The sequence below is a fragment of the Hyperolius riggenbachi genome, chromosome 7, assembly GCF_040937935.1.
Source record: "Hyperolius riggenbachi isolate aHypRig1 chromosome 7, aHypRig1.pri, whole genome shotgun sequence".
NCBI lineage: Eukaryota > Metazoa > Chordata > Amphibia > Anura > Hyperoliidae > Hyperolius > Hyperolius riggenbachi.
Window position 1 is genome coordinate 30,929,259 of NC_090652.1, and position 27,580 is coordinate 30,956,838.

Consider the following 27,580-nt stretch of genomic DNA (forward strand, 5'->3'; position numbering starts at 1 on the left):
AAAAACCTCCCTCATGAATTTATCAGGGCAGTGAAGGTCCACAGAAAAGGTCATTTTATAAGAGATAGAATTCATTCCTAGTGTCATGCATATTGTATAAAGTTTGGTATTGGGGCAATCAAAGGCACTTGCTATGGATGCGGACTCCTCCAGTTCCAAGCTGTGTACAATTTGCACCCAAGCCAGAATTATTAGCCTCTTATTGGCCACCTCAGTCCTCTGGAGGCGGGCCCCAGCTCCATTACAGCTGCCCATGCTCCCACAGTGCCTTCTAACAAACGGCAAGAGGGAAGCCACCCTGAAACCCTTTCTATTTGCTATAATGGAGAGGGAATATGACCATCCTTCTCAGAAAAGGGGGCATTGCTGTAGCACAATACAGAGGCACTGGGATGTATTGAGGACACTGTGGGATGTGGCGATGATGGTGGTGTGAGAGGGGTATGGCCTGACTCCCAATGTCCTTCAAGTGTAGAGGGCCCAATAATCCTGGAACTGGGGAGCAATGTCTGGACAGCAGGCTCCAAGGCTGGTGCAGGCAAGAGTTACAGATGGTGGTATACTAAGAAGTCGTCACATGACCACTGAAGTTGGAGGCACATTATTGTTAAATTAAAGAGAACCCGAGGTGGGATTTCAGTATGTTAGTGGGGCACAGAGGCTGGTTGTGCACACTATCACCAGCCTCTGTTGCCCCATGGTGCGCCTCCAGGACCCCCCTGCGCGCCGCTATACCTCCCGCAGTGCTAGCGACACACAGCGTGTCGCCAGCACAAGGTTTACCTCCGCCTGTCTGTTAGCGCCGCTCCCCCGCCTCCTCTGTATCGGCGCAACCCGCCCACATCCCTTCCTTCCCGCTGATTGGAGGGAAGTGACGCGGGCGGGTAGCGCCGATACGGAGGAGGCGGGGGAGCGGCGCTAACAGACAGGCATAGGTAAACATTGTGCTGGCGACATGCTGGGTCGCTAGCACTGCAGGGGGTATAGCGGAGCGCAGGGGGGTCCTGGAGGCACACCATAGGGCAACAGAGGCTGGTGATAGTGTGCACAACCAGCCTCTGTGCCCCACTAACATAATGAAATCCCACCTCGGGTTCTCTTTAAGGGAAAAGTGTTATCTAGTATTTATTCACTTAACTGTCCCTCTGAGAAACTCACAATCTAATCCCTGCCAATCATATGTCTATGTATGTATCGTGTAGTATATGTATCGTAGTCTAGGGCCAATTTATGGAAAGACAATTAACTTATCTGTAAACCCACGAGGACACGGGGAAAATATACAATCTCTATGCAGAAAGTGCCCTGGCTGGGATTCAAATCAGGAACCCAGGCCAGTGCTGCAAGGCAAAAGTGCTAACAACTATGCCACTGTGCTGGCCTAGTGTGAAACTAATTAAAAAAGAAAAAAAAGGAAAAAAAAAAAAAAAAAAGTAAAACCTGAAATTGGCTTACAATATTGTGAGCCTCTTACCCTTACCTCAATAATATCCTCATAGAATACATAGAGGATTCGGTGTTCCTCCTTCGCCTTCCACCAGTCAATGACGTGATCAAACCAGCTTCCCCAGGCCACTGAAATAAGGAGGAGGATCTTATTGGAATCTTACCACCTATAACCAATGGGCCAAATACATTATTATTTATTATTATTATTATTATTTAGGATTTATATAGCGCCAACATCTTACGCAGCACTGTACAGAGAATATATTGTCTTGTCACTAACTGTCCCTTAGAGGAGCTCACAATCTAGTCCCTACCATAGTCCTATGTCTATGTATGTATTGTGTAGTGTATGTATTATAGTCTAGGGCCAATTTAGGGGGAAGCCAAATAACTTATCTGTATGTTTTTGGGATGTGGGAGGAAACCGGAGTTCCCAGGGGAAACCCACGCAGACACGGGGAGAACATACAAACTCCTTGCAGATGTTGACCTGGGATGCGAACCAGGGACCCAGCGCTGCAAGGCGAGAGCGCTAACCACTACGCCACCGTGCTGCCCATACATCACTTCCAAACTATATTTCCCTATGCTTCCATGTCGTCACACTAGGTAGATGTCCCACCCCTTCTACCCCATAGGATCCGGTTGTTATAAAGGTTTGCTGTCAGCCTCCCCCCCCTCTCCCCCTCCATCTTTTGTCCTTAAAACCACTTCACCCCGTGGATCCATTTTTCAAACCCAAAGATGCCTTTTGGTACTAATATTTTTTTTTTCACCCCTACCCGGCTGGATCTTCTGGCCAACCACTAGTTGCCTCTACTAGTGAAGCCCCATATTGCTATAAATTAGCTGAAAGGGGACCCCCGTTTTCTGCTGGTCTTTTGGTTTTTTTTTTGCATGTATACCAGTATAGGTATAAACGACCTCTGCACTTGCCTAGTATACATGTAATGTTTAATGCATTGCGTCTCTACATCTTTTAAACAAATATTTTTTTCTGCGCCTGGGATCTTTCTCACCTGTTTTCTTCAGGACGCGGCCACTTTGGCGTGTGTTTCACGGAGTTCCCGGCCTTCCGCCTGCTATCGTCTCCACCTCCTGTGCTGTTTGCGGCCGCTCTGGCGTGCGTTACACCACTTCCGGCTTACGCTTACCGCCCTCCCACTGTTGCGCAACTCCTTTGCGTCTAATGCAAAGGATTGGCCAGGACACACTGGCTGGGTGGCGGTGGGCAGGGAAAGTTGCTTAAATCTATGCCGCGCGGTCCTTTGCTGGCTTTGCTTGCTGCAGAGAGTGGAAGCACGCTGACGCTGTGGTTTGCCTCCAGTGTGGACCCCCAACCTCTGGATACTCGGGATAATGGTGGGTGTTGCCACTTAGGCACAGGTTGTGTACATCTTACATTCTTTTAGCTCTGTGTCTGTCTCTTCTATTATATTTCTTTCATAGGTTTTCATCTCTTTCAGTAGATTCTGCTGCTCCTACGGATCCCAGTGCACCTAAAACAGACCAGCGTCGGGTTGAGAGGTAGGGGTGGGACAAGGTAGGTTCTTACCCGTTACCCTTAGAGTGCATGACTAAAAGAAATACTCTGTTTCTACAAACAGCCCCAGAAAACATACCAAGAAATTGTCAAGATCCAGGTATCGGTCTAGGAGAAGAAGCTCTTCTTCGTGTCATAGACGTGAAAGAAGTAGATCACGGAGGAGACGTGGATCAAGGTCAAGACGTAAATCCAGATCAAGGGAACGTTCTCCCAAGAAGTGTTGGGCTTGTGGCAATACTGTCCTACCAGGGAAGACAGTATGTAGAGTCTACTTTGATGAGATGTCAAGAGAACCGGAGCAGACACCAGTGGATATATCAAACTTAGACAAGCAGTTCAAGACTCGAAGGAGTACATTGCTTCTCTCCCCTCTATCTACCACATCGACTGATCAGACTCAGACTCCGATGATTGAAGATCCAGAACAGTTAAATGTGGGCTTCGATTTTGCACTGGTGGAGCCATTCGTGTGCATTATTAGACAGACAATCGAATGGGACAATGAAGAAGAAATGGATACAGCAGAAAAACCCAAAAAACACAAACAATATTACTCTCATCTTAAAAAGAAATTAACACCTTTTCCGCTGATGGATGAGATAGTGGAAATGATTAAGGAAGAGTGGGCAAAGACTGAGAAGAAGCCTCCACTGCATAATAGACTGGCGAAGCTGTATCCCATGCAGGATCAAGATGCGAAACAGGTAGATAACCCGCCTATAGTGGATGCTTCTGTTATGAGATTAGCTAAGCCAACTACTTTACCTAGAGAGGATGGTGTAACGTTCAGAGATGTGATGGACAGAAGAATAGACTGAGCTTAAGAAGATTTACACTACTACTGGAGGCACGGCTAGACCGATGATCGCTTTTACATCGGTATCTAAAGCATTACGAGTGTGGACGACAAACATCGAAGAAGCTATTAGAGCTGACGCCGACACAGAAGAAATCATAGCCGGCTTAGACGACCTGAAGTTGTCTGCTGACTATATATCGGAGAGGCAGCTGTAGATGTTGTAAGATGCTCCACTAGGACGATGTATTCTTCAGTAGTCGCCAAAAGAGCTTTATCGCTTAAGGCTTGGGTCGCTGACCCTTCTTCATGCCAGGATTGGTGTAAGATATCGCTTGATGGAGAACACTTCTCGGTAAAGAAATGGACACTGCCATACAAAGGGTAACAGGTGGTAGATCAGGTCTAATACCACAGGAGAGAAAAAACAGACGTCCCAATTCCCAACAAGCTGGCAGGTGCCAGCAACAGAGATTCAAGTCGGCCAGAACTTACAGGCCTGGAAAATAGTTCAAGAGGATCTGGCAAAATACCCAGGGTAATCTTCAACGTATAACTAGGCAGAAGAATACCTCTATGACCGCTTCATAACAGCAAAAGTCTTTTTGACAGTTCGAGCGCTCAGATATGTCCGGTGGGGTGGGGGCTAGACTAAGGCAGTTCAGGCAAATCCGGGCAGAGAATATTGCCAACCCTTGGGTTGTGAAGACTATTTCCCAGGGTCATCGTTGGAAGTTTATATCCAATCACCCACAATTGAGATTCATCCCAACAAGAATACCAACAGTGGCAGACAAGCGGACAATACTGGAAGATTACATTCACACGCTATTAATAAAGAGAGCTATAGTTCCAGTTTCGGAAGCAAAGAGAAGGTAGGGGCTATATTCCGCCTTGTTTTTAGTCTTAAAGAAGACAGGCGACTGGCGCCCTGTACTGGATTTAAGATTTCTGAACAGACATATCCACTTACGAAAATACAAGATGGAGACTGCAGTCCATAGTCCAATGTGTAAGGAAGTCAGTTTGGATGCTTTCTGCGGACCTGGAAGATCAGAATCAGAATCATTTTAGTTTGCCAAGCATGACTGGGTCATGCCTGGAATTCTTTTTGGCACAATACATATAGCTCAGGAGGATGGCATAGATAGAAAAGCTTTATAGATAGATAGCAGGGACAGCAGAGGCATCAAGTTAACATTACAACACAATATACATCCCAGTCCCCAGTGTGACACTGAGATGACTGGCAGTTAGTCTTATAGGCTGGTAGGTACGGTCAGCTGATCAGCCGTAGCGCAGCTGGCCCTGCGGCTCGTTGGGGCTTGATTTGTCGGTAGTATGTGGAGAGAATTTAGGAGGTTGACCGCCGAGGGGAAGAAAGTTTCTGTGTCTTGCGGTCTTTGTGGAAATGGCCTGTAGCCTCCAGCCCAATGGCAGCAGGCTAAAGTAACGGTGGCCTGGGTGTGAGGGATCATTGGCAATCCTCAGTGCCCAGGATTTCAGTCTTTAGTTGTGTAGTAGGGCAAGTGAGGGGAGGGGGCTCCCAGTGATCCTTTCCGCTGACCTGATGACCCTCTGTAGTTTGTCCTTGTCATTGTCGGTGGCACCGGCATACCAGACCAGGATGGAAGAGCAGAGGATCGACTCAATGGTGGCGGAGTAGAAGTTGGTTAGAATTACTTGAGTCATGACGAACTTTCTCAGCTGGTGAAGGAAGAAGAGTCTCTGCTGGGCTTTCCATGGGTGGCGGTGATGTTGGGCTTCCAGCTGAGATCACTGGAGATGGTAGTACCCAGGAGCCGGGCACAGGGCACACTGGCTACCTCAGAGCCATCAATATAAATTGGAGGTGGGGTAGGAGCCGACTTCTTGAAGTCAATGATTAGTTCAACGTTTTTCCAGTGTTAAGCACCAGCTTGTTCTCCTTGCTCCAGTTGCAAATTCTCTCCACTTGCTGACGGTACTCCTGGACATTATCCTTGGTGACCAGGCCAATGATGGTGGTGTCATCTGCGAACTTGATGACTTTAACAGAGTCTGCCTCAGATCTACAGTTGTTCGTGTAGAGGGAGAACAGCAGTGGTGACAGGATGCAGCCTTGAGGAGCACCTGTGTTCGTGGTCGCAGGTCGAGAGTGAATGTCGCCCAGTCTGACGACTTGGGACCTGTTGGTGAGAAAGTCCGTGATCCAAAGTTGTAGACTTGGATGGACTTCAAGTGCAGCTAGTTCCCGTTGTAGAATGCGTGGGCAGATGGTATTAAAGGCGAGCTGAAGTCCAGGAGTAGTATTGTAGCGTATGTGTCTGTCCTGACAAGGTGGTCATTGATGAGCTCCAGGCATATATTGATCTCGTCATCCGTGGACCTGTTTGCCCTGTAGGCAAACTGGTAGGGGTCTAGGTGGGGCAAAGTGGAGAGCTTAAGGTAGGCTAGGACCGCACGCTCCATGGTTTTCATGATGACGGACGTCAGGGCCACGGGCCTAAAGTTGTTAAGTTCGGAGACCCCTTGTTTCTTAGGGACAGGTATGATGGTAGACCTCTTGAAGCATGCGGGGACCTTGCCTTCCTCTAGGGACTTGGTGAATTTGGCAAAGAGGATGGGAGCATGTTGCCGGCAGCAGGTTTTCAGGCAGGCTGGAGATACTCTGTTGGGTCCGGAGGCTTTCCTGGCATTTAGTGTTGATAAAAGGTGCAGGACCTCAGCCTCAATCACCACCGAGGGAGAGGGCAGGCTCAGGATGTTGTTTGCAGGGCACAGAGGAGGAGAGGCCGTTGCCAGGTTCCTCTCTAGTGCTTCCTGGAACCTGCAGTAGATTCTGCTGAGTTCATCTGCTAGTTTCGGGTTAGGTGTTGCATGTTGGGGTGGGGGCTTGTAGCTAGTGGCGGCCTTCAGCCCCTTCCATACAGCACGTGAGTCGTTTGAGGATAGGTTGTGTCTCATTCTCTCGGCGTACCCTTTTTTGGCAGCTCTCAGCTCCCGATTAAGGTAATTTCTTGCCCTTTTTTGGCAGCTCTCAGCTCCCGATTAAGGTAATTTCTTGCCCTTTTGTAGTCCTCCTCGTTCCCGGACTTGTGTGCAGCCTCCTTGTGCCTCCGCAGCTGCCGTAGCTTGTTGGTGAATCACGGCTTATTGTTCGGGTACACCTTGAAGGATTTCATTGGTACACAAGAGTCCTCGCAGAAACTGATGTATGAGGCAACGTTATCTGCCCATTAGTCCAGATTTGGCGCTTCCAGGGACTTCCAGTCAGTGCATTCAAAGCAGGCTTGGAGTTTCAGTTTGACCACACCTTGGTAGACAACGGTAGTTTAGCTGATTCTAGGCGCCTCCTGTAGGTAGGGGTAAGTTGGATGAAAAAGTGATCAGAGGAGCCCAGGGCTGCCCATGGGACTGCTTTGTATGCATCCTTCAGTGCCGTGTAGCAGTGGTCAAGAGTGCTCGGGCCCCTGGTGGGGAAGGCTACGTGCTGATGATAGCGTAGCATCTCCTGGCGCAGGTTTATTTATAGGGTTATTTACATATCCCTATCGCTCCTGCTTTTCAAAAGTATCTAAGATTTGCAGTGGGGGACAATCACTACCAATTCAAGTCTTCATTTTGGGATATGAACAGCACCACAGACATTCTCCAAAGTCTTTCTTGCACTAGTAGCTCTTAGTGAAAAATTCGGAGACCTTGTACACAATCTCGATGACCTATTACTATTGTCACAGGAAATAAACATAATCAGCCAACAAAGAGATATGCTACTAAACACTCTGGCTCACTTCGGTTGGAAGATCAATACAAAAAAGAGCCAGTTAGAACCAACTCGAGATGATCTTTCTGGGGGCTTTACTCAACACGGAAAACAACTCCCTGTCGTTACCTTTAACCAGTTCACCCCCAAGGGTTTTTATCCTAACGGACCAGAGCAATTTTCAGTTGTCAGCGCTCCTCCCTTTTATTCCCTAATAACTTTATTACTACTTATCACAAGAAAATGATCTATACCTCGTTTTTTTCGCCACCAATTAGGCTTTCTGTGGATAGTACATTTTGCTAAGAATTTTTTTATTCTAAATGCATTTTAATGAGAAAAACAGGAAAAAAAAAGAAAAAAAATCATTATTTCTCAGTGTTCAGCCTTTATAGTTTTAAAATTAAACATTCTCCTGTGGATAAAACAAACACGTTTTATTTGCCCAGTGGTCCCGATAATTAAACCGTTTAGATTATGTCCCTACCACAATGTATGGCGACAGTATATTATTTTGAAATATAAGTGGTTATTTTTCTGTTTGTTCTGGCCATAATTACAAGCCCCTATGTAATAAATTAAAATTAATTTTCCCCCATAAAATATAGAATAAAAAAAGCTGAGTCCCTAAGGTAACTATTTATTTATTTTTTTTAAGCTGATTTTTTTTTTTTACAAGTGTTTTTTTTGGGGGGGAGGGTTGGAAGTGTAATTTTATTAATGATGTGTATATACTTGAAAATGTATGTATTTTGTAAGTGTAATCTACTTTTTGGCCACAAGATGGCGCTGGTGAACACTCATAGGATGTGTTCACTTTTTTTTTTTTTTTTTTACACACTTTATTAAACTGTTACATTTCCTGTTTATGTGAATGGACGTAGCCGCTGTTCGCGGTCACGTCCATTCACTCCAGGCACTGCGATTGGGTAGAGGACTGTTCAGTCCTCTTCCCCAATCGCCCAGCACGGGATCCCGACGGTAATGGCGGCGGTAGCGGCGGACACACGGCGGTAGCAGCGGCGGGAATGCGCGACGTATTAAAACGTCATGTTGCTGTTAATAGCGGTAAGCATGACGTTTTAATACGTTAGGATGGCGGTAAATGGTTAAAGAAGATGTAAACATCGATAGCCAAGACTCAGCTAATTCAGTCATTGAAGTCAGAGCCTACCTGCAAGACAATGTTTGAGTTACATAGGGACTCTAACATCTTCTATTCCTATGATCCGATGGGCCCATTGGCATATAAGACCTTTTTAAATTGGGTTTTCTATCCCAATGGGACAAGAACATCATCAATCAAGAAATACTCCTGACGCCTCTTAACAGCTTATCATGATTGACACTAAGAGAAAACCTGTCCAGGAATCATCTCATCCAGCCTTGCCAACAGATCACTGTTACTTCAGACGCCAGTGCCAAAAGGCTGGGGGACCCACTGTGAGCAACTAACTACTCAGGGCCGCTGGGAAACACAGAGTCGGACACGGGCGAATTTTCTAGAGCTACGAGTGGCTTATCAGGCTTTACTAAGTTTTCAACACAAGATTGTGGGGAAAACTGTGTTGTTGAGAATGGACAACTCCACGGCAGTAGCCTACCTGAGAAGACAGGGGGTACACTGAGCCTTGAGCTGCTACAAGAGTCAGCCAAGATATTCCAATTTGCAGAACAAAATATTTGGGATCTGAAATCAATTTACATCCCAGGTGAATATAACACTACGGTGGACTACTTGAGCAGACATCGTATCAACAACGAGTGGTGCCTCTCTCAGGAGGTTTATCGTTGGATCTGCAACAAATTTGGGATGCCGGCTCTGGATCTGATGGCTACACCAGAAAATGCCAAGCGCAGCAGGTTCATAACCAGGTATAGGTGCAGCATGGTGATAGCTGCGGATGCAATTTCAGCACCCTGGGACTCCAATCTGGCGTATGTATTTCCACCAATACCCTTGATCCAACGCCTCTTGCTGACATTGTCCAGGGAGAAACTAACACCGATTGCCATCATGCCATATTAGCCCAATCGCCCTTGCTTTCCCCTGTTATGGGAGATGAGTCGTCATCCACCCCTACCTTTGCCCTGCAGCCACACCTTTCTGTATCGGGGAACAGTGTACCATCAGAACCCTGTGAAGCTGAACCTAATGGCGTGGAAATTCAAGGGTAATGGCTAAGAAGGGTGGGTTGCTCCAGGGCAGGGATACAGACTATGCTGAAGTCTAGAAAACTGACCACGAATAACACTTACAGGAGAGTGTGGAACAAATTCTCGCTACATGCTCAAGAGAAAGGATTTGATCCTCTAAGTCCCGGACCTTATCAAATTCTGAACTTCCTGCTAGGAGGTCTGGATTTAGGTCTAGGTTTTCACATTTTGAAGGTGCATATTTCTGCTCTATCAGCACTGACGGGAACTTCATGGGCTATAAATCCCCTTGTCAAGCAATTCATGAAAGCAGTTCTTAAAGTAAGACCACCTAAAAAGTCGGTTTTCCCCAAGTGGGACTTACCACTTGTACTGGAGGCTTTCTCCTTCCCTCCTTTTCATCCTATTGAAGACTGTAATATATGGAGTAAGACACTTAAGACTGTCTTTTTGGTTGCTATAGGGTCTGCAAGGAGAGTGTCAGAGCTACAGGCATTAGGATGTAAGGAGCCTTAGGCCGGGTTTCCACTGCTGCGAATCCCGGCCGATTCCCCGCCCACGAATTCTGATGGATTACAGCAGCCTACAGAAGTCTATGAGAGACATCCGAATTCGTGGCCGAGGAAAAATCTGAGGCCCTGCAGCATAATTTCGTCCGTAGCTGTCCGAATCCCATAGCCGTGCATAGCGCGGCTAGAGGGATTCGGCTGCGAGAGGCAGCAGTTGTGCCAGCATCGCGTCTCGCAAGACGCATGCTGCTGCACAAATGGAAACATAGCCTTACTTAACCATTTTTCCAGACCATATAGTGTTAAGGCCTTTGCAACAATTTATTCCAAAAGGTAACAACGACATTTCATTTAAACCAAGATTGGACTTTACCTGCGTTCACACTTGACGACACGCAACAAACGCATCCATTGGATGTTGTACAAGCAATAAAGATCTATTTGCGGGCTACAGCAGAGTTCAGGAAAACTGAAAGATTATAATCCCAAGTGGTTACGGAAAGGGTGAACCAGCATCTGTAAGAACGATTGTCTCCTGGTTGGTGAAAGCCATACAATTAGCATATAGGACTCAACCTAGACCTGCCTGAACAAATATTGGCGCACTGAAGCATTTCGACTTCATGGGCTGCATTCAACAAGGTGCCGGTGGAGAAGATATGCCAGGCAGCCAACTGGTTTACGATGCACACATTTATGAGACATTATAGGGTTGATCTGATGTCACAGTCACTGCTTTATTTGGGAAAACTGTACTGTTCTCACATACTGCACAATTAAGTAAACTTGTTTTTCTGCACAGCATTTTAGTCTCCCTCCCTTCTGTTGATCCTAGTTAAGTCCCATGCTTACATGTTGTCACACGATCCCTCCTTTTTATGGGCTTCAGTGATCACGAGGCTTACATAGACTGGGGGGGTTGCTGACAGCAAACATTTATAACAGGGTCCTAAGGGGTAGAATGGGCGGGACATATATCCAAGTGTGACGACATGTAAGCATCAGGAAAGGAAAATTACCGATAGGCAAGTCACAATTTTCCGTTTTTCATACCTCACAATTTTTTGAGATGAGAAAGAGGGACACTTAAGCCACGCCCCTGCCACACCCCTGATCACGCCAGCCACACATACCATAAAGATTTCATAAGAAAATATGTTTTATAATTCAAACCACGCTTGTCCTTTCTATCTTGGTTCTTTTTTCTTCATATTAACATTTTACAATTAGTAATATATCAATTTAAAGGATGGGAATAAAGTTTAGAGTCAAACACATTAGTAGAGAAATATATATATTTACATACAGTAGAAGAGGGACAAAGTCCTGAAAGAGGGACAAAAGAGGAGGACAGAGGGACTGGGCTCCCAAAGAGGGACTGTCCCTCCAAAAGAGGGACAGTTGGGAGATATGATTTTGCATTAACCCTTTCTGATTTTATTTAAAAGTGCTGCACTAACTTAAGACCTGAGACAAGTAAAATAAAAGCATTTATACTTACCTGGGCCTCCTCCGGCCCCCTCCAGGCTGTGAGCTTCCATACTACCTCCCCCGGGGCTGCTCCAGCCCTCCAGGTAAACTTGCCTAGTCACAGTCAGTTGTGCATGCGCACCCCTGTAGTCGGGAGAATGCTTCCAGCCACGGGAGCGCGGAGGAGTCACACATGCTTAGTGGAGTGTGGCTGGCCAATTTACCGGAGCCAACCATTGGACATCGGAAAGGGAACCTGCAAGGAGCTGTAGGAGGCCCCAGGCAAGTATACATGATTTTGTTTTAGACCTCTCAGGTTTACTTTGAGAAGTCTCTGATAGATCCCTTTTTACTGGAAGCAGAAAGATGGGTAGACATGCTCATACTGTTGGTACAAGGCTTTTAAGGGGAAGGCAGGTGTTGAGGGGAGCTGTCAATTTACATTTAATTATGTACCATCTGCACTTAAAAACACACTCGCAGCAAGCTGGAACTTTAGGAGCAATAGAAACAACTAGGTTGCAAAATTGTACTTGGGATGGAAAAATGGAGGACATTGGCTTCCAAAACAGATCGCATGCAACAACATTGTATACTGGACCATCTCACTAGCAATGAGGTTATCTCTGTAAAAAGGTCCCTACTCTACCTATCCCAGTCAGCAATAGAGGATGGGCAGAATATCACATTCTGGGTTTCTGAATTTCAAATCCAAATCTCTGCAAAAGTTCGCGAATCTGGCCAATCTGCGAATCTTCGAAGACTTCAATGGGCAGGAGAGTTTTAAAACCTACAAAGACTGTTTTTTGGCCACAAAAGTGATGGAAAAGTTGCTTCAAGGGGCCTAACACCTGGACGGGGGCATACCATAGTGGGATCCATGGCAAAAGTCCCATCAAAAATTACGAAGTTGATGCAGAGTCATAAATTGGTGGAATAAAATGCTTTAAAGTGGTCTGAAACAACATTTAATAAAAATGTGTTTTCCTACTTTTTATTGCTCATATTTGCTTTTGTGCACAAGTAATATTGCCTGTCTACAAATTACAAGTTTTCAAAGTGTAGTTTATCTTGCCCTGAAAACGGCCATTGCATTTTATTCCAACTGATTTTTTTTTTTTAACCGGTATATATTAAAATCTTCTAATGAGTTGTTCTGAACTGTGTGTGTGTGCCTGAAGCAGAGACAGCTTCTCAGAGTGTTTACTTGTTACACTCAAATGTATCAACATTGGAATGTAAACAAAGATACTGTTATCTCCAGTCTGGATGCGGATTTGAAGCTGAATAGCTGGACAAAGTGTTATTTTCAGTGATGTTCTGCTACAATTTTTTTCTGGGATAGTAGCTTTAAAGCTGTAAGGAATATTTTAGAGAAAAGTAGAAATGCTGACTTTCAAACCACTTTAAAACGTCCGGCGTGTACATATCGATCAGGTAGTGTAAAGGTTACGTCCGCTTCACACTCACAGACGAAACACAGCATTTAACGCACCGCTGTCCACAAGCAACCGCAAAGACTTTTAGTGATTACGTCAGTTGAGCACATCTTTGTTTTTACCAGTTGACACCTCCAGGACATAAATGTTAGTCCTCTCGGTGGCAATCTTTGTGTAGTAGGGAGTAGTGGCCGCCGTGCTTGTGCGCACAATCGTGGGAATGCAGGCGACTGCGGTCTTCCAGCCTCTATGGTCAGGCTGAGGTAGTACATTAACAGTAAGTGACCAAAGAAAACCCACTGATTCTGCACTGAGGCCTTATACAGGAGGCAGCAATGGATACTAGATGCCAGTAGTGGTGTGAAGGATTATTGGGTTATGGTCGGTGCACTCCTAGGACCAGCAGACCGGTCTCCTACAGCACTGAGGTTTTACACAGGGACCAGTGGATACTAGATGCCAGTAGTGGTGTGAAGGGAGGAGGTTTATGGTCGGTGCACTACTAGGACCAGCAGACCAGTCTCCTACAGCACTGAGGCTTTACACAGGGATCTGCGGATACTAAATGCCAGTAGTGGTGTGAAGGGGGGGGGGGGGGTGTTATGGTTGGTGCACTATTAGGACCAGCAGACCCGTCTCCTACAGCACCAAGGTTTTACACAGGGGCCAGTGGATACTAGATGCCAGTAGTGGTGTGAAGGGGGAGGGGGGGTTATGGTTGGTGCACTACTAGGACCAGCAGACATGTCTCCAACAGCTAACTTGTGCACTGACCACAGAAGAGCAATACAATAGCAAGAAAAACTATGTATCAGCCCTAAGAAGGGCTTAGCTGTTCAGGATAATGGGCTCTATTCACAAAACTTCTTATAAAATGTCCTATTTATCACCTAATTGATAAAAATAACCTTCCAGCACATTTACATGCAAAATAAATCACTCAAAGTAAGTTGTTCATGATTAACTTTATTTCACTATTACTTTTCTTACCTTAATTATGTGGGCAAGAGGAGAGCCCACTAAACATGCCTGCTCCCCCGGTTTTTAAAGAGAATCTGTACTGTGAAAATCTTACATAAACGTACCAGCCTGTTTGTTGTCATCTCCTAGCGCCCTCTGACATTTTTGCCACTCCCTGCTGCTTTCTTGGTGATACAAATCACTGTTTTATTTATTGTTTTTGTAAACAAATAAGATGGCCACCAAACAGGAAATACATCATCAGAGCAGATGCCTGTTTGCAGAGGCTCCTCTCAAACATGACTTGACTGCTGGAATTTTACTCCACTTGTTGCCTTAGCTGGTTGTCTGGGCTCTGCACTGATCTCTCTGCACTCACAGCTGTTCACAAGGTCATAACTCTTGAGCCTGCAGACAGGCTGGCTGTGAACAGAGACCTTACCTGTGACTCACACACAGCACACAGGAGAGCAGAGGGTGCGTGGAGGGGGCATGCATAACTTCTCCCTATCACAGCAGAGGCAGCACATTCCTCCCTAGGTCGACAAAGCTTGACAAAGAAAAGAAGATTAGCTATATTATAGAGACCGTGCACAACTATAAAAGGCTGCAGTAATCCAGACCACATTAGAACAGGTTTAGGAACTTAAAGGATAGAAGAAATGAGGCGAAAAATTTTCTTACAGAATCTCTCTATTTTGCGCTAAGGTATCCTCTAATAAATGGGATGCGCTAGCATAGGGGCGAGAGAGCTACAGTCTTCAGCCCGACCAGATGGTCCATCACAGGAGGTTGTTGCAGAGCCGGGACAAGGTCCTCCAGCACCCAAGGCTGAGACAACAAAGTGTCTCAGCTGCAGGTTTTCACACACACGTCGCCATAGACTTCTGGTCCGCCGCACATATTATTTATTGTATTTATAAAGCGCCAACATATTAGGCAGCGCTGACCATTAATTTAGGTTACAGACAATATTTAGGGGTGACATACAGCAATATGACAATACAGAAATACAAGAAAACCAGATCACACAGCACAGTATGAGCATAAGGTAATGCTTAGTCAGTCACTGGATGGAGCATGGAGATTAGGCAAGTTAGGTAAACTCAAGTGCATAGGGTTCACAGTAATTGAGGTGCATGATCAGGTAGGACACAAAAAGGAGAAGGACCCTGCCCAAAGGCTTACAATCTAGAAGGAGAGGTCAAGACACGAAAGGTAGGATCCAGAGCTCCGTTGTAGGTTTAGGGGTGGTAGGCCAGAGTGAAAAGGTGTGAGTTTTGAGGGCCTTCTTGAAGATGTTGAAGGAGGGGGCTGCCCTAATGGGTGGAGGTAAAGAGTTCCAAAGTGTTGGAACAGCTCTTGAGAAGTCCTGGAGGCGTGCATGGGACTGTGTGATGCGGGGGGGGGGGGGGGAGGTCAGGCGAAGTTCATTGGAGGAACGGAGTGATTGGCTAGGTGTTTACCTCTGAGTAAGATCGGAAATGTAGGTTGGACAGGTTTTGTGGACAGATTTGTAGGTCAGACACGATATCTTGAATCTGATTCTGGACTGGATAGGAAGCCAGTGGAGAGATTCACAGAGGAGAGCCGCCCTGGTGGAGCAATGGGAGGAGTGGATAATTCTTGCTGCCGCATTCATGATGGACTGCAGTGGGGCTATTCGGGTCATAGGGAGACCAGACAGAAGGAAGGGCATTACAGTAGTCGAGGCGGGAAATTGTGAGGGCATGGATGAGGAGTTTGGTGGTGGCAGAGGTCAGGAAAGGGCAAATCTTTCAGATGTTACGAAGGTGGCAGGACTTTGTGAGGTTTTGGATGTGGGGAGTGAAGGAGAGTTCGGAGTCCAGGGTGACACCCAGACAGCGGGCTTGAGAGGTAGAACGAATGGTAGTGTGGTTAACAGTGACATGCACATCTGGGAGGTCCAGGGATGACCGGGGTGGGAAGATCATAAATTCCGTTTTGTCTAGATTTGGTTTCAGGAACCCAGCGGACATCCAGGAGGAGATGGCTGATAGGCAGGAGGACACCTTGTCCGCAGAACTGCGTGGTAATGTAGATATGCCCTTGCTTCAGCGATGCAGCAAAGAAGTGACTTCCGTCGCATCGTACCATACCACATCGGTATGAAAGTCTCCATGACTTTCATTGCCCTGCGGTGGGGTGAGGTAAAAATACTGCCACCTCCTAAGTCTGAAAAGCCCATAAAAGAGATAGAGATAGAGAGATAGAGCTATACACACATGCCGCCCGCGCACCCGTCTGCTGCGTGCTCACACATCCGCCCACTCGGCCCGCCTGCCCTGCGCCCTGTCCCAACGGCTGTCAGTGCTTGATATGCGCAGTAGCGCAAAGCATTGACATAGGGACACTTATTATATAGGATATATATTTGCACTATTTATATATATATTTTTTTGTTTTTTTAGTTAGGTTTCACCTCTGACTTACCATCTCCAGCCAGAAAAGTTGAGAAGTATTCATTCCAGGTCCCGGGGTCAGGAAGGCGTAGGTTGAGCTTCTGGAAATAGAAGTATGAGACCATGATGTCCTTAGCGTTCCTGGCAACATAGATCACCTGTGGGGAGAGCAGAGCGGGAAACCAAACAAAGATAAGGTCAGTTTTCACCTCACTCTTTGAAGCCACAAATATATTAATTAACATAGCAAAGAAATGAACAGCGCTACTTAAAAACAGATGAGTGCTTACCTGCAAAAGAGTGCAAGCCCCACTTATGGGATAAAATACACACTGAGCATACACATGACCTGTCTACCACTTGGAGGATGTTAGTTTCCTATAACAGCTTGCATGCAACTTGTTAAGTACTTGTCCCTCCCACTGTCGAAGAAGTCTTTCCTCCATGGGAGGGGACCTAACACTAACTAAATCCTACCTATGCATATGCATAGCCTGGGCGCGCTACCAAGTAAAATTGAAAATTGCGCAAAAAAGTGGGATCAGCGCATCACCAGGTCGCCTCTGAATGGCCTCGGCTCAGAGATGCGCTGAGCCCCCCCAGAAACTACAAACGCACCTTGAACCCAAACAGAGGCTCTGCATATACACCAAAAGCAAAACTGTTAAGTGGGAGCAGCTGACCAGACCTGGTGATGCGCTGATCCCACTTTTTTGCGCAATTTTCAATTTTACTTGGTAGCGCGCCCAGGCTATGCATATGCATAGGTAGGATTTAGTTAGTGTTAGGTCCCCTCCCATGGAGGAAATACTTCTTCGACAGTGGGAGGGACAAGTACTTAACAAGTTGCATGCACGGTGGCGTAGTGGTTAGCTCTCTCGCCTTGCAGCGCTGGGTCCCTGGTTCGAATGCCAGCCAGGGCACTATCTGCAAAGAGTTTGTATGTTCTCTCCGTGCCTGCGTGGGTTTCCTCTGGGCACTCCGGTTTCCTCCCACATTCCAAAAAAAAAAACATATGGATAAGTTAATTGGCTCCCCCTAAAATTGGCCCTAGACTACAGTACTTACATAATATAGACATATGGCAATGGTAGGGATTAGATTGTGAGCTCCTTTGAGGGACATTTAGTGACAAGATATATATATATATATATATATATATATATATATATACTGTACAGCGCTGCGTAATATGTCGGCGCTATATAAATACTAAATAATAATAAATAATAATAATAATGCAAGCTGTTATAGGAAACTAACATCCTCCAAGTGGTAGACAGGTCATGTGTATGCTCAGTGTGTATTTTATCCCATAAGTGGGGCTTGCACTCTTTTGCAGGTAAGCACTCATCTGTTTTTAAGTAGCGCTGTTCATTTCTTTGCTATGTTTTAATTTATTTCTGGTCAGCTGCTTCCACTTAACAGTTTTGCTTTTGGTGTATATGCAGAGCCTCTGTTTGGGTTCAAGGTGCGTTTGTAGTTTCTGGGGGGGCTCAGCGCATCTCTGAGCAGAGGCCATTCAGAGGCGACCTGGTGATGCGCTGATCCCACTTTTTTGCGCAATATTAATTAACATAATATATTAACATAGTAGCTAACTGAGTGGTGCTGATGTCTTGAGGTCAAGTTCTACAATATTAACATAAACCTTGGTTCTCTACTCAAAACACTAGCAGCTCAATCACCTTTTCACCATACTAACTCTAGAGTACATATCGCTAACTGTTACAGAAACAGTAAAGTTTAGGCTCCTCGGGGGCGGTGCTTATGTGAATGGTTTTATGCTTTCTGAATGCACTTGTGAGGAAACGCGGAAAAGCCGCCACAAGTGCTCAGAGTGAGGCGGCTGTTTTTGCGTCTAACATGGCGGCACAACACGAAGAAACCGCCGCATGTCGCATGGGCAGAGCGGTGGAGTCCGCGTTGGATGCAGCAGATTGCGCGCATAGCAATACTACTGACATTGTGGTTGGACGCGGGGAAGCCGCCGCTTGCTTGGAGAGCGGGTCGGCGGCCCCCGCGCCCGAATCAGCGGATACATTGCAAGACATGTCTGGTGTGGCTGGGACTGCTAGTCCACACAGGTTCAGGACGCGCGTGCGCACTGAGAGGCAGAGCTTATATGACAGCCAGAGAAGAGTCAGCTGACCAAGCGGGTCAGCTGACATTTTCACCACCTTCCATTGGTCTAGCACTTAGGGGTGGCGCTGGTGAGCGCTATAGTATATATACTGGGTGCTGGTCATTTCTCTGGCGTCTGGCGTTGCGATCACTACGTGGTAGCACTCAGACCTTGTCTGTATCTGTGTTCTAGCATAGTTTCCAAAGGTGTTGATGATCAAGGAACTCACACCTTAGCATTAGGAATATTAAACTGTATTATTTGTTATGACCTTCTGCCTGCCTGACTATTCCTCTGAACGCTGATTCTGTACCTTGCTATTTCTGATATCCTGTTGCCAAACTCTGCTCGTTCCTGGACTCTGTATTTGCCTCCTGATTCTGCACCTTGCTATTCTGATACTCCGTTGCCAAACCTTGCCTGTTTATTGGATTCCGTATCTGTCTCCTGAATTTGTATCTTATCTGTCTGTGTGTTAACGACCTGGCTTGCCCGACCTCGAGAACTGGCCTTACTGTTAGAGGCAGTTCCCAGACCTGTTAGTGACACCCTCTCACTGGTGTCACTCACGCTCTGTCCTTCCTACTCTCAGCCTAGCTCCTCTCCCGGGAGAATCTAGGCCATCGGAAGGAACATACTTCTGTGCAGTACTCAAAGTATACTGTTGCATCTAACACTCACTTGTTATCTCAGGTGTCCAGAGGTTAGTAGATATATCTGATTATCGGTGATACTGCAGATCACCAATAATCGGGTATATTCTGTATTCTCGGTGATACTGCAGTTCACCGGTAATCAGACCATCTCTGTGTTACACCGATTGTTACAGAACTGTGGAATAAATCAGGTCTATAAATTGATGTTAATGATCTCCCACTGTCCACCTTTGAGTTTTCAGACCCTGTCGTGTGACTTTGTCAATGGATCTGATAGATTCCAGATGAGTTTAATACTCCAGGTCCTGTAATATTATTATGGATGATTTCACTGACAAACATTAAAAAAAAAAAGTTTACTTTACATTCATTTCCACTTTTCCTTGTAAAATCTGGAACTTTTGAAAACACAGACTTGTTTTTCATTGATGGTGACTTTACATTATGTATCTCTCCATTAGTCACTGTTTGCTTTAAGCTTTCTTGTTACTTGTAAAGGTTTTACTTAACCACTAGCCATGATTATATGACAGTATATCTCGGCCCCCCCAGGAGTACTGTTCCCGTTCCAGGAGTGGAGATATACGGCTCTGCCCCCTCTATGCACACCGTGCTCGGACACATGCCCACGTGCACATGAGCCCGCAGTTGCAGCTAAGATGATGAATGGGAACAAACGTTCCCAAAGCCAGGGCCGGTTCTAGTTCCAATAGGGCCCCTGGGCAAAAAGTAACTTGGGGGCCCCACTGACCCTCTCTTAACTTTTGGAACTCCCCATCACTGATGAGCACCCCCCTTCCCCACACTTAATGGCCAGCTGTGCTCCCCAGTCTTAGGTGGTCTCCCCTCTAGTATAGCCAGAAGACTCCCATAGCCCCCCTTCCAGTATAGATGCCAGATATGCCCTCCAAAATTAGGTACCCTCACCCCTCCAGTATAGGTAGCTAGATGTGCCCCCCTCCCCAGTATAAATAGCTAAATGTGCTCCCCAATCCCCATGATTGGATACCCCCCAGTATATAGCCGTCCATGATTAGGTAGCCTCCCCTCCCTCCCAATACTGAAAGCTAGATGTAACCCCCTTCCCCAAGTTTAAATTGCTCCCCCTTCCCTATATGCAGTGCGGTGTGTGCAGTGCAGCTGAAGGACCGGGGTACAACTCACCTGTCAGCGTCGTAGAGTTCAGAAAATCTCCTCCTCACACTCTTCCCTCAGCAGTGCAGTACTGAAAGGCATCTCTAGAGGGCGGCAAAGAGGAGATGCTGGCCTATGTATTATAAAGAGAAGACTTTCTGAACTTCTCATCAATGCTGACTGGTGAGTGAACCCTCAGCCCTGCACACCGCTCTGCATATATGTGGGGAAGGGGGGCGGGGGGGGGGGGACACTCGGGGAGCCCCAGAAACCTTTCCCTGCCTGCCACTGCTGACTCACTGCCTGCCACTGCTGACAGCACTGATCATTCAATGTAAGCAAGTTAAAAAAACAAAAACAAAACAGTTTTACTTTCGTTTGGTGGTGTCTAGTGGCCACATTCATAATTACAGTCTTAGAAAAACATAACAAAAAAAAAAACAAAGAATAAAATGCCTTAGGGAGTTGCAGTCCCATTCATTAATGTCCCCGCTAATCGGCGGTAATGGTAGCGCGCACGGGAAGCAGGTGGCAGCCGCACGCTCCAATTGACTAATTTTTGCGGCCCTGGGACTTCAAATGAAGTTTCCCAGGTCGTGATTATACTGCACCTGGTGCAGCAAGTACTTAAGCTGAACATTTTTTTTTTATATTTAAAGACCATACAAATGCTATATTAAAGTCGGCTGAGGCAGCTGATAACGACTGCCTTTGCTGATAATCCGGTGTGTGTACAGCAGCCAGCCAGCGATGCACCAGATAGAACAATTCAGCCGAGTGACTGCCAGATAGCTTTGTTCTCCTCACTCACCCTGCCCACCATGTGACATCACACCTGAAACAATCAAGAAAAGAATGCCCATATGGGCAAATAAGCTGCATAATGAATAGTCACATGCCAGTAATCAGTGAAAAAATAGGTTGTAAGTTTATTAAAGAAAATCTGTACTCTAAAATTCTTACAATAAAAAGCATACCATTCTATCCATTATGTTCTCCTGGGCCCCTCTGAGCTGTTTCTTTCACTCCCTGATTGTAATTGCCAGTTTTAGGCAGTGTTTACAAACAAAAGACATGGCATGTGATAGGCTGAGGAAAGCTAAGTCTGTGACACACACAGAGCCGGCAGGGGGCCTAGAGAGAGAGTGTATAGCTTCTATCCTATCACAAGCAGAGGAGCACATTCCTGCCTGAGCCCGACAAAGCCGTCAGAGGAAAGAGGATTTGATTATATAACAAAGATAATACAGCCACTGTGCAACTAGGAAAGGCTGCAGTAACACAGACCACATTAGAACAGGCATAGGAACTTAAAGGATAGAATAAATAAGGTAGAAAATTTTGTTACAGAGTCTCTTTAAGAACTTGTCTAGTGACAAAAAAAGAAAAAAAAATATTTCTAACGATCTTTCCTTACACTTCCCTTTTTAGTCTCTCACTTCTTAGTCACTTACTTTAGTGTTTTTTCCTATTTACCTGCCCCCTTTTTAAGTCATACACACTGTGTACCCATCTGAGCGCATAGACTTATAGGTCCTATGCGCTGCCGTGATTGCATCGTGCTCCTGCGCATTAGCGGGTGATGCAATGCTCCGTGCACATCGCATTTTAGGATGACATCAGATACCATGGTTGCTGTATACCTAGTGCGGGGCCACGTACAACAATTACACCATGTGACTAGGGCAGGGCCTTTATAGGGTGAATCAGTGTTTTAGCCCATTAGCCTCCTTCAGAAGTAGTCAGGCTGTCTCTCAGCCTCTCTGGCAGTGCCATATTTGGGTAAGCCAGCTCCTCTTCACCCCTGCACTTTGACAGTAGCACCTTATCTTTATTACACTGTAACTTTATCACTCATTGCCATTTGTCTCATGACTTTTTAAAGAGCTGTCAGCCATACCATCTCAGAAAAAACACATATACAAGTAGATAAATACGTGCTCTACTTATAGAACATATGCATTGCACTGTCCACATTTTGATTTTAGTGATTTTTCTACAAAAAAATCCTTCTTAGCATTTCCTATTTTAACTGTGGCCATTTATTTATATTTCAATCCTGATGTCGTTTCCTCCCTTAGTCTCCTCTGCCTGATTTGCCCTCCCTTCACTACAGAAAGTGCATTGTCTCAGCATGAGAAATATTGGCCAGAGAGGAACAGAGGTGTGGGCAGAGGTGTAGCTATGGGTGGTCGGGGGAGGGAGACACAAATGTCCCTGTGCACAGAACTGTGAGGGAGCTCAGCATAGCCGCTGCTCCCCCACATGAGTTACAGGTGGCTCGCTGGCTGCTTAAAGTGCCCCTGCTTCTCTCCATCCCACTGCAGAGAAGTGAAAAAGCATTAACAGCAGCAGAAAAAGAGGCGCACATCTGGTTATCTAAAGGTGGGCACACCTGTCTATGTAAAGGTGGGCATATTTGGCTGTCTAAAGGGGGGCACATCTGACTATCTGAATTGGGGGGGGGGGGGGGGGGGGGAGTGATACGTCTAAACATTTGACTCCACCCATGACCACATTTTGATGCGTGGCCACACCAATTTGTCTAGAGGGGGCGGAAAACTCTTTGTCTCCCCCCACCCCCGTGCTGAAAACCCTAGCCACGCCTCTGGGTGTGGGAGGAGAAAACAGGAGTGAAAGAGGTTTCAGCCAATCAGGCTGCATTATTCAAGTCTGAGGGGAAGTACAGGAGCAAGAAAAAAAAAGGTCAACCCAACATGCCCTGCAACTTCCTTTTTGTGTACCAAATAACAGTCAGGTAAACTGGGGAATGATCATTTATCAACAAGATTGCCTGCTTAGCATCCTTATTACTTGTTTACCAGATAAGAATAAAGAATCGATTTTTTATTTTATTCCCAACAGCTGACAGTTACACTTAAACCCATTTTGCACAGGACACTTTTTGATCATTGTTGTTGGACATAATTTTACACTGTATTTTGTACCACTTTGTTGACACAACACAGTATTGGTTTTTATGTGGTTTTTTTTTTTTTTTACAGATTTATATTATATAAATCTATATCTATCTCTATCTCTCTATGTATAGTAATTATCACTGCTGCTGTCCCTCATTTTTTGTATACCCCTGACTGATTGTGATGCTATAATTATCAGGCATTGTTTGTAGAGAGTTCTGATAATGATCAGTACCGAGGGAGATTTAAATAGTTTTTAATTTGTTTTTATGTCAGTGGACAGAAACTTAAAACATTTTGGTTTTACTCATTATTGGCATGTGACGATTCGCCATGCAGCTTATTTACCCACGTGGGCATTCTTTTCTTGATTGTTGTGTGTGTTAATTGGCCCCAGTGGGTCATTGATAAGGGTTACACCCACATTGTGCTCTCTGATGTGTTAGACTGACATCACACCTGAACCGCTCCGTCAATGCTCCACCCCCGCATTGCAACAGAACACGTCGTTATCCTACAGGCTAATGATGCGTCTGTACAGTCTCGGCCCAGTGATGTCCCCCGAGGGATCGGACACCCAATCACGATTGGGCGACATACATCTTGCAAGATATGGGCCATTATTTTTTTTACTGATTGTTGAACCTCTTCTGGCTTTCCAGAACAATATTCTGACCTGTAAAGACCCAGGCTATACATAAACAGTACAATGTTTTTATAAAGTGGTCACACATCCCAGATTATGAAAAAGGATTTACTATGCAGATGCAGTGAGTTTGGGCTAGTTAGATATATCTGGTCTGGTAACTGATGTACCCTCTGGACTTATTCTGAAAAACGACCTACCCATTCGTTGTTGGTGACCTGGAGAAAGGGGGGGGGGGGGGGGCTATGCCACGCAGGAGGATTTCTCAGGACCTGCTGGGCCGATTTGCATGATTTTTTTTGCAACGTGCAGCTAGCACTTTGCTAGCTGCGTGTGCATTCTGATCGCCGATGCTACCCGCTGATTAGCCACCGCCACTCGGGCCCCCCAACCCCCCCGAAACCCCATGCGCTGCCTGGCCAATCAGTGCCAGGCAGCGCTGAGGGGTAGATCGGGACTCCCAATGAAGCCACGACGTCGATGACGTCATGCCGCTCGTCGCCATGGCGAAGGGGGAAGCCCTCCAGGAAATCCCACTCTTTGAACGGGATTCCCTGATCGGAGATCGCCGGAGGCGATCGAAAAGGGCGCGGGGATGCCGCTGCACAGCGGCTATCATGTAGCAAGCCCAGGGCTCGCTACATGATTTAAAAAAAACCGCCAGGGGGGGAAGGGGGGGTTAATGAGTGGCTATTGTGATTTCCATGCAGTGTCTCTGTAGTGTTTTACACCATAGAGTGCTTGGTAGAGGAGTGCCACATGTAGCAACTCCCCTAGGTATCATGGCACAGAAAAAGTGTCAGGGCCGACACTACCATGAAGCAGGCTGAATCACGTGATTCAGAGCAGCAGACTTTAGGGAGCAGCATCAGCTGTACACTCAGATCTTCTTCAGTCTCCCCCTCTTCTCCACTCCTTCTGCCTGACTCAGAGCTTGCATGAAGTAAATCTGTGTGTGCTGACACGCCCCTCAAGTGTGTGTGTGTGTGTGTGTGTGTGTGTGTGTGTGTGTGTGTGTGTGTGTGTGTGTGTGTGCCCTGTGTAGTTGGCAAGCCCTGTTATCACGCCACTTGCCATGACTTCTTCCCTTACCTTGCAGTTCTTCTCCCAGAAAGATGGTGGCACAAGCTTGATTGGCATGTGAGTTTTTAGCACACGAGGAGAAGGCATGGCGTTGGCAGCATCCACTCCTAAAGTATGCAGTGCAAGGAGAAAGTTTTATCTGAAGTGGAAAGAAAGTTGTAAAGGATCATAGATATCATCAAGGCAGAAACATTACACCAGCACTTGAATCTATCCCTGCAGCGTATCACTAAAGGAAAGCTACTTCTGTATTCTCTCTAGTAACCATATGTGCCTTTATATCTGTTATTAGTTATGTGCAATCCTTATCAGCATATTTGGGAATTTCAGGGCAAGGTAAAGTCTCAAACCTAGTACACACGTACAAGGCATGGTGCCTGGTGAGGAAAGGGAGAGCAGACACTGTACAGACGTGCCGCTAACCTGCAGGTTAGCAAAGTGTTCTGTTGCTAAGTGGGGGGTGCAGACATCATGCTGGGGCGATTAGGGAGAACAATGCTCTCGGCCAGATCTATCCACCAGGCTGACTGCATCAGGTGGGTAGAGATGGCCCGAACGGTTCCAGGCAAACTTTTGGTGGTTCGCGCAAACTTTTGCGGAAGTTCGATTCGCCCCCATAGTGCGCCATTAGGGTCAACTTTGACCCTCTACATCACAGTCAGCAGGCACATTGTAGCCAATTAGGCTACACTCTCTCCTGGAGCCACTGCCCCCTTATAAAAGACAGGTAGCCCCGGGCTTTACACTCACTCGTGTGCCTGCATTACTGAGTGAAGGGACAGCTGCTGGCAAACTCTCATAGGGAAAGATTAGTTAGGCTCTTGTACGCTTGTTGGCTTGCTCCTGGCTGATTGTTATTGCTAAAATAGCCCCCCTCAACAGCTCTTTTGAGAGCTAATGTTCTAATTTTTTTTTTTTTGTGTTCCCCACTGACACTGCATTATACAGCCCTGTCTGTTGCAGCTGGACCTTGGTAATTGTTATTACTGTGCCAGCCAGGCCCTGCCTAACTATCTATACTGGGACACCTACCTATGCCTACCTAACTACTAGGGCACCTACTTACCTATGCGGGAACACCTATCTATACCTACCTACCTATACTAGGGCACCTACCTATGCCTACCTACCTATACTGGGTCTCCTACCTATGCCTACCTACCTATACTGGGACTCCTACCTATGCCTAGATAACTACTGGGGCACCTACCTATGCCTACCTACCTATACTGGGACTCCTACCTATGCCTAGATAACTACTGGGGCACCTACCTATGCCTACCTACCTATACTGGGACTCCTACCTATGCCTAGATAACTACTGGGGCACCTACCTATGCCTACCTACCTATACTGGGACTCCTACCTATGCCTAGATAACTACTGGGGCACCTACCTATGCCTACCTACCTATACTGGGACTCCTACCTATGCCTATCTAACTGCTGGGGCACCTACCTATGCCTATCTACCTATACTGGGACACCTACCTATGCCTGCCTACCTACCTATACTGGGTCTCCTACATATCTATACTGGGACTCCTACCTATGCCTAGGTAACTACTGGGGCACCTACCTATGCCTATCTTCTTATACTGGGTCTCCTACCTATGCCTAACTACTGGGACACCTACCTACCTATACTGGGACACCCACCTATGCCTAGCTAACTACTGGGGCACCTACCTATGCCAATCTACCTATATTGGGACACCTAACTATGCCTACCTACCTATACTGGGACTCCTACCTATGCCTTGCTAACTACTGAGGCACCTACCTATGCCTATCTTCCTATACTGGGTCTCCTACCTATGCCTACCTACCTATACTGGGACACCCACCTATGCCTAACTACTGGGGCACCTACCTATGCCTATCTTCCTATACTGGGTCTCCTACCTATGCCTAGCTAACTGCTGGGGCACCTACCTACCTATACTGGGGCACCTACCTATGCCTACCTACCTACAAGAAGATAATAAGGTCGTTGCTTCATTGTGGACAGACCAAATTTGATCAGCTGGACAGTCACTGTTGTTCTATCATTGAGCTACCACAGCCCGGCGACCATATGGGCTTGAACACCGCCACGGCCTACACTCTCGCCATGGTGCGCACCAGTCCAGCATTGCCGTCACTATGCAAACAGCTGTTTGCAGTGCGTTACACAGTGAGTTTGGTGTGTCAGTGTGAAGCAGAACTCTAATTACACTCCCTGATTGATGTATACACATGCAAGATGTTTGAAAGTACTTTAGTCTTGCAATTTAGCATTCAATGTGATTTCTGCCCTTAAAACGCTGCTTTGCGTCAAATCCAGATTTTTCCCCGGGACTTTTGGCTTCTATCCCACTCATCCATGCCCCCCTCCAGGTGTTAGACCCCTTGAAACATCTTTTCCATCACTTTTGTGGCCAGCATAAAATGTTTCTAGTTTTCAAAGTTCGCATTCCCATTGAAGTCTATTGTGGTTTGCAAAAGTTTGCGCGAACCGAACCTTTTGCGGCAGTTTGCGA

General features: G+C 46.3%; 1 protein-coding gene across 2 annotated transcripts in view; it reads right to left on the bottom strand.

Moving 5' to 3' along the window:
* The window catches only part of LOC137524232 (sulfotransferase 1C1-like), a 110,629-nt gene that overhangs the window by 12,926 nt on the left and 70,123 nt on the right, over positions 1 to 27,580 (bottom strand). For both annotated transcript variants that reach the window (XM_068243852.1, XM_068243850.1), the window contains 3 exons: positions 25,069 to 25,166; positions 16,526 to 16,652; positions 1,481 to 1,575 (listed from right to left, as the gene is read on the bottom strand). In XM_068243852.1, coding sequence (XP_068099953.1) covers positions 1,481 to 1,575; positions 16,526 to 16,652; positions 25,069 to 25,166 — 320 coding nt within the window. The remainder of the gene's footprint in view (positions 1 to 1,480; positions 1,576 to 16,525; positions 16,653 to 25,068; positions 25,167 to 27,580) is intronic.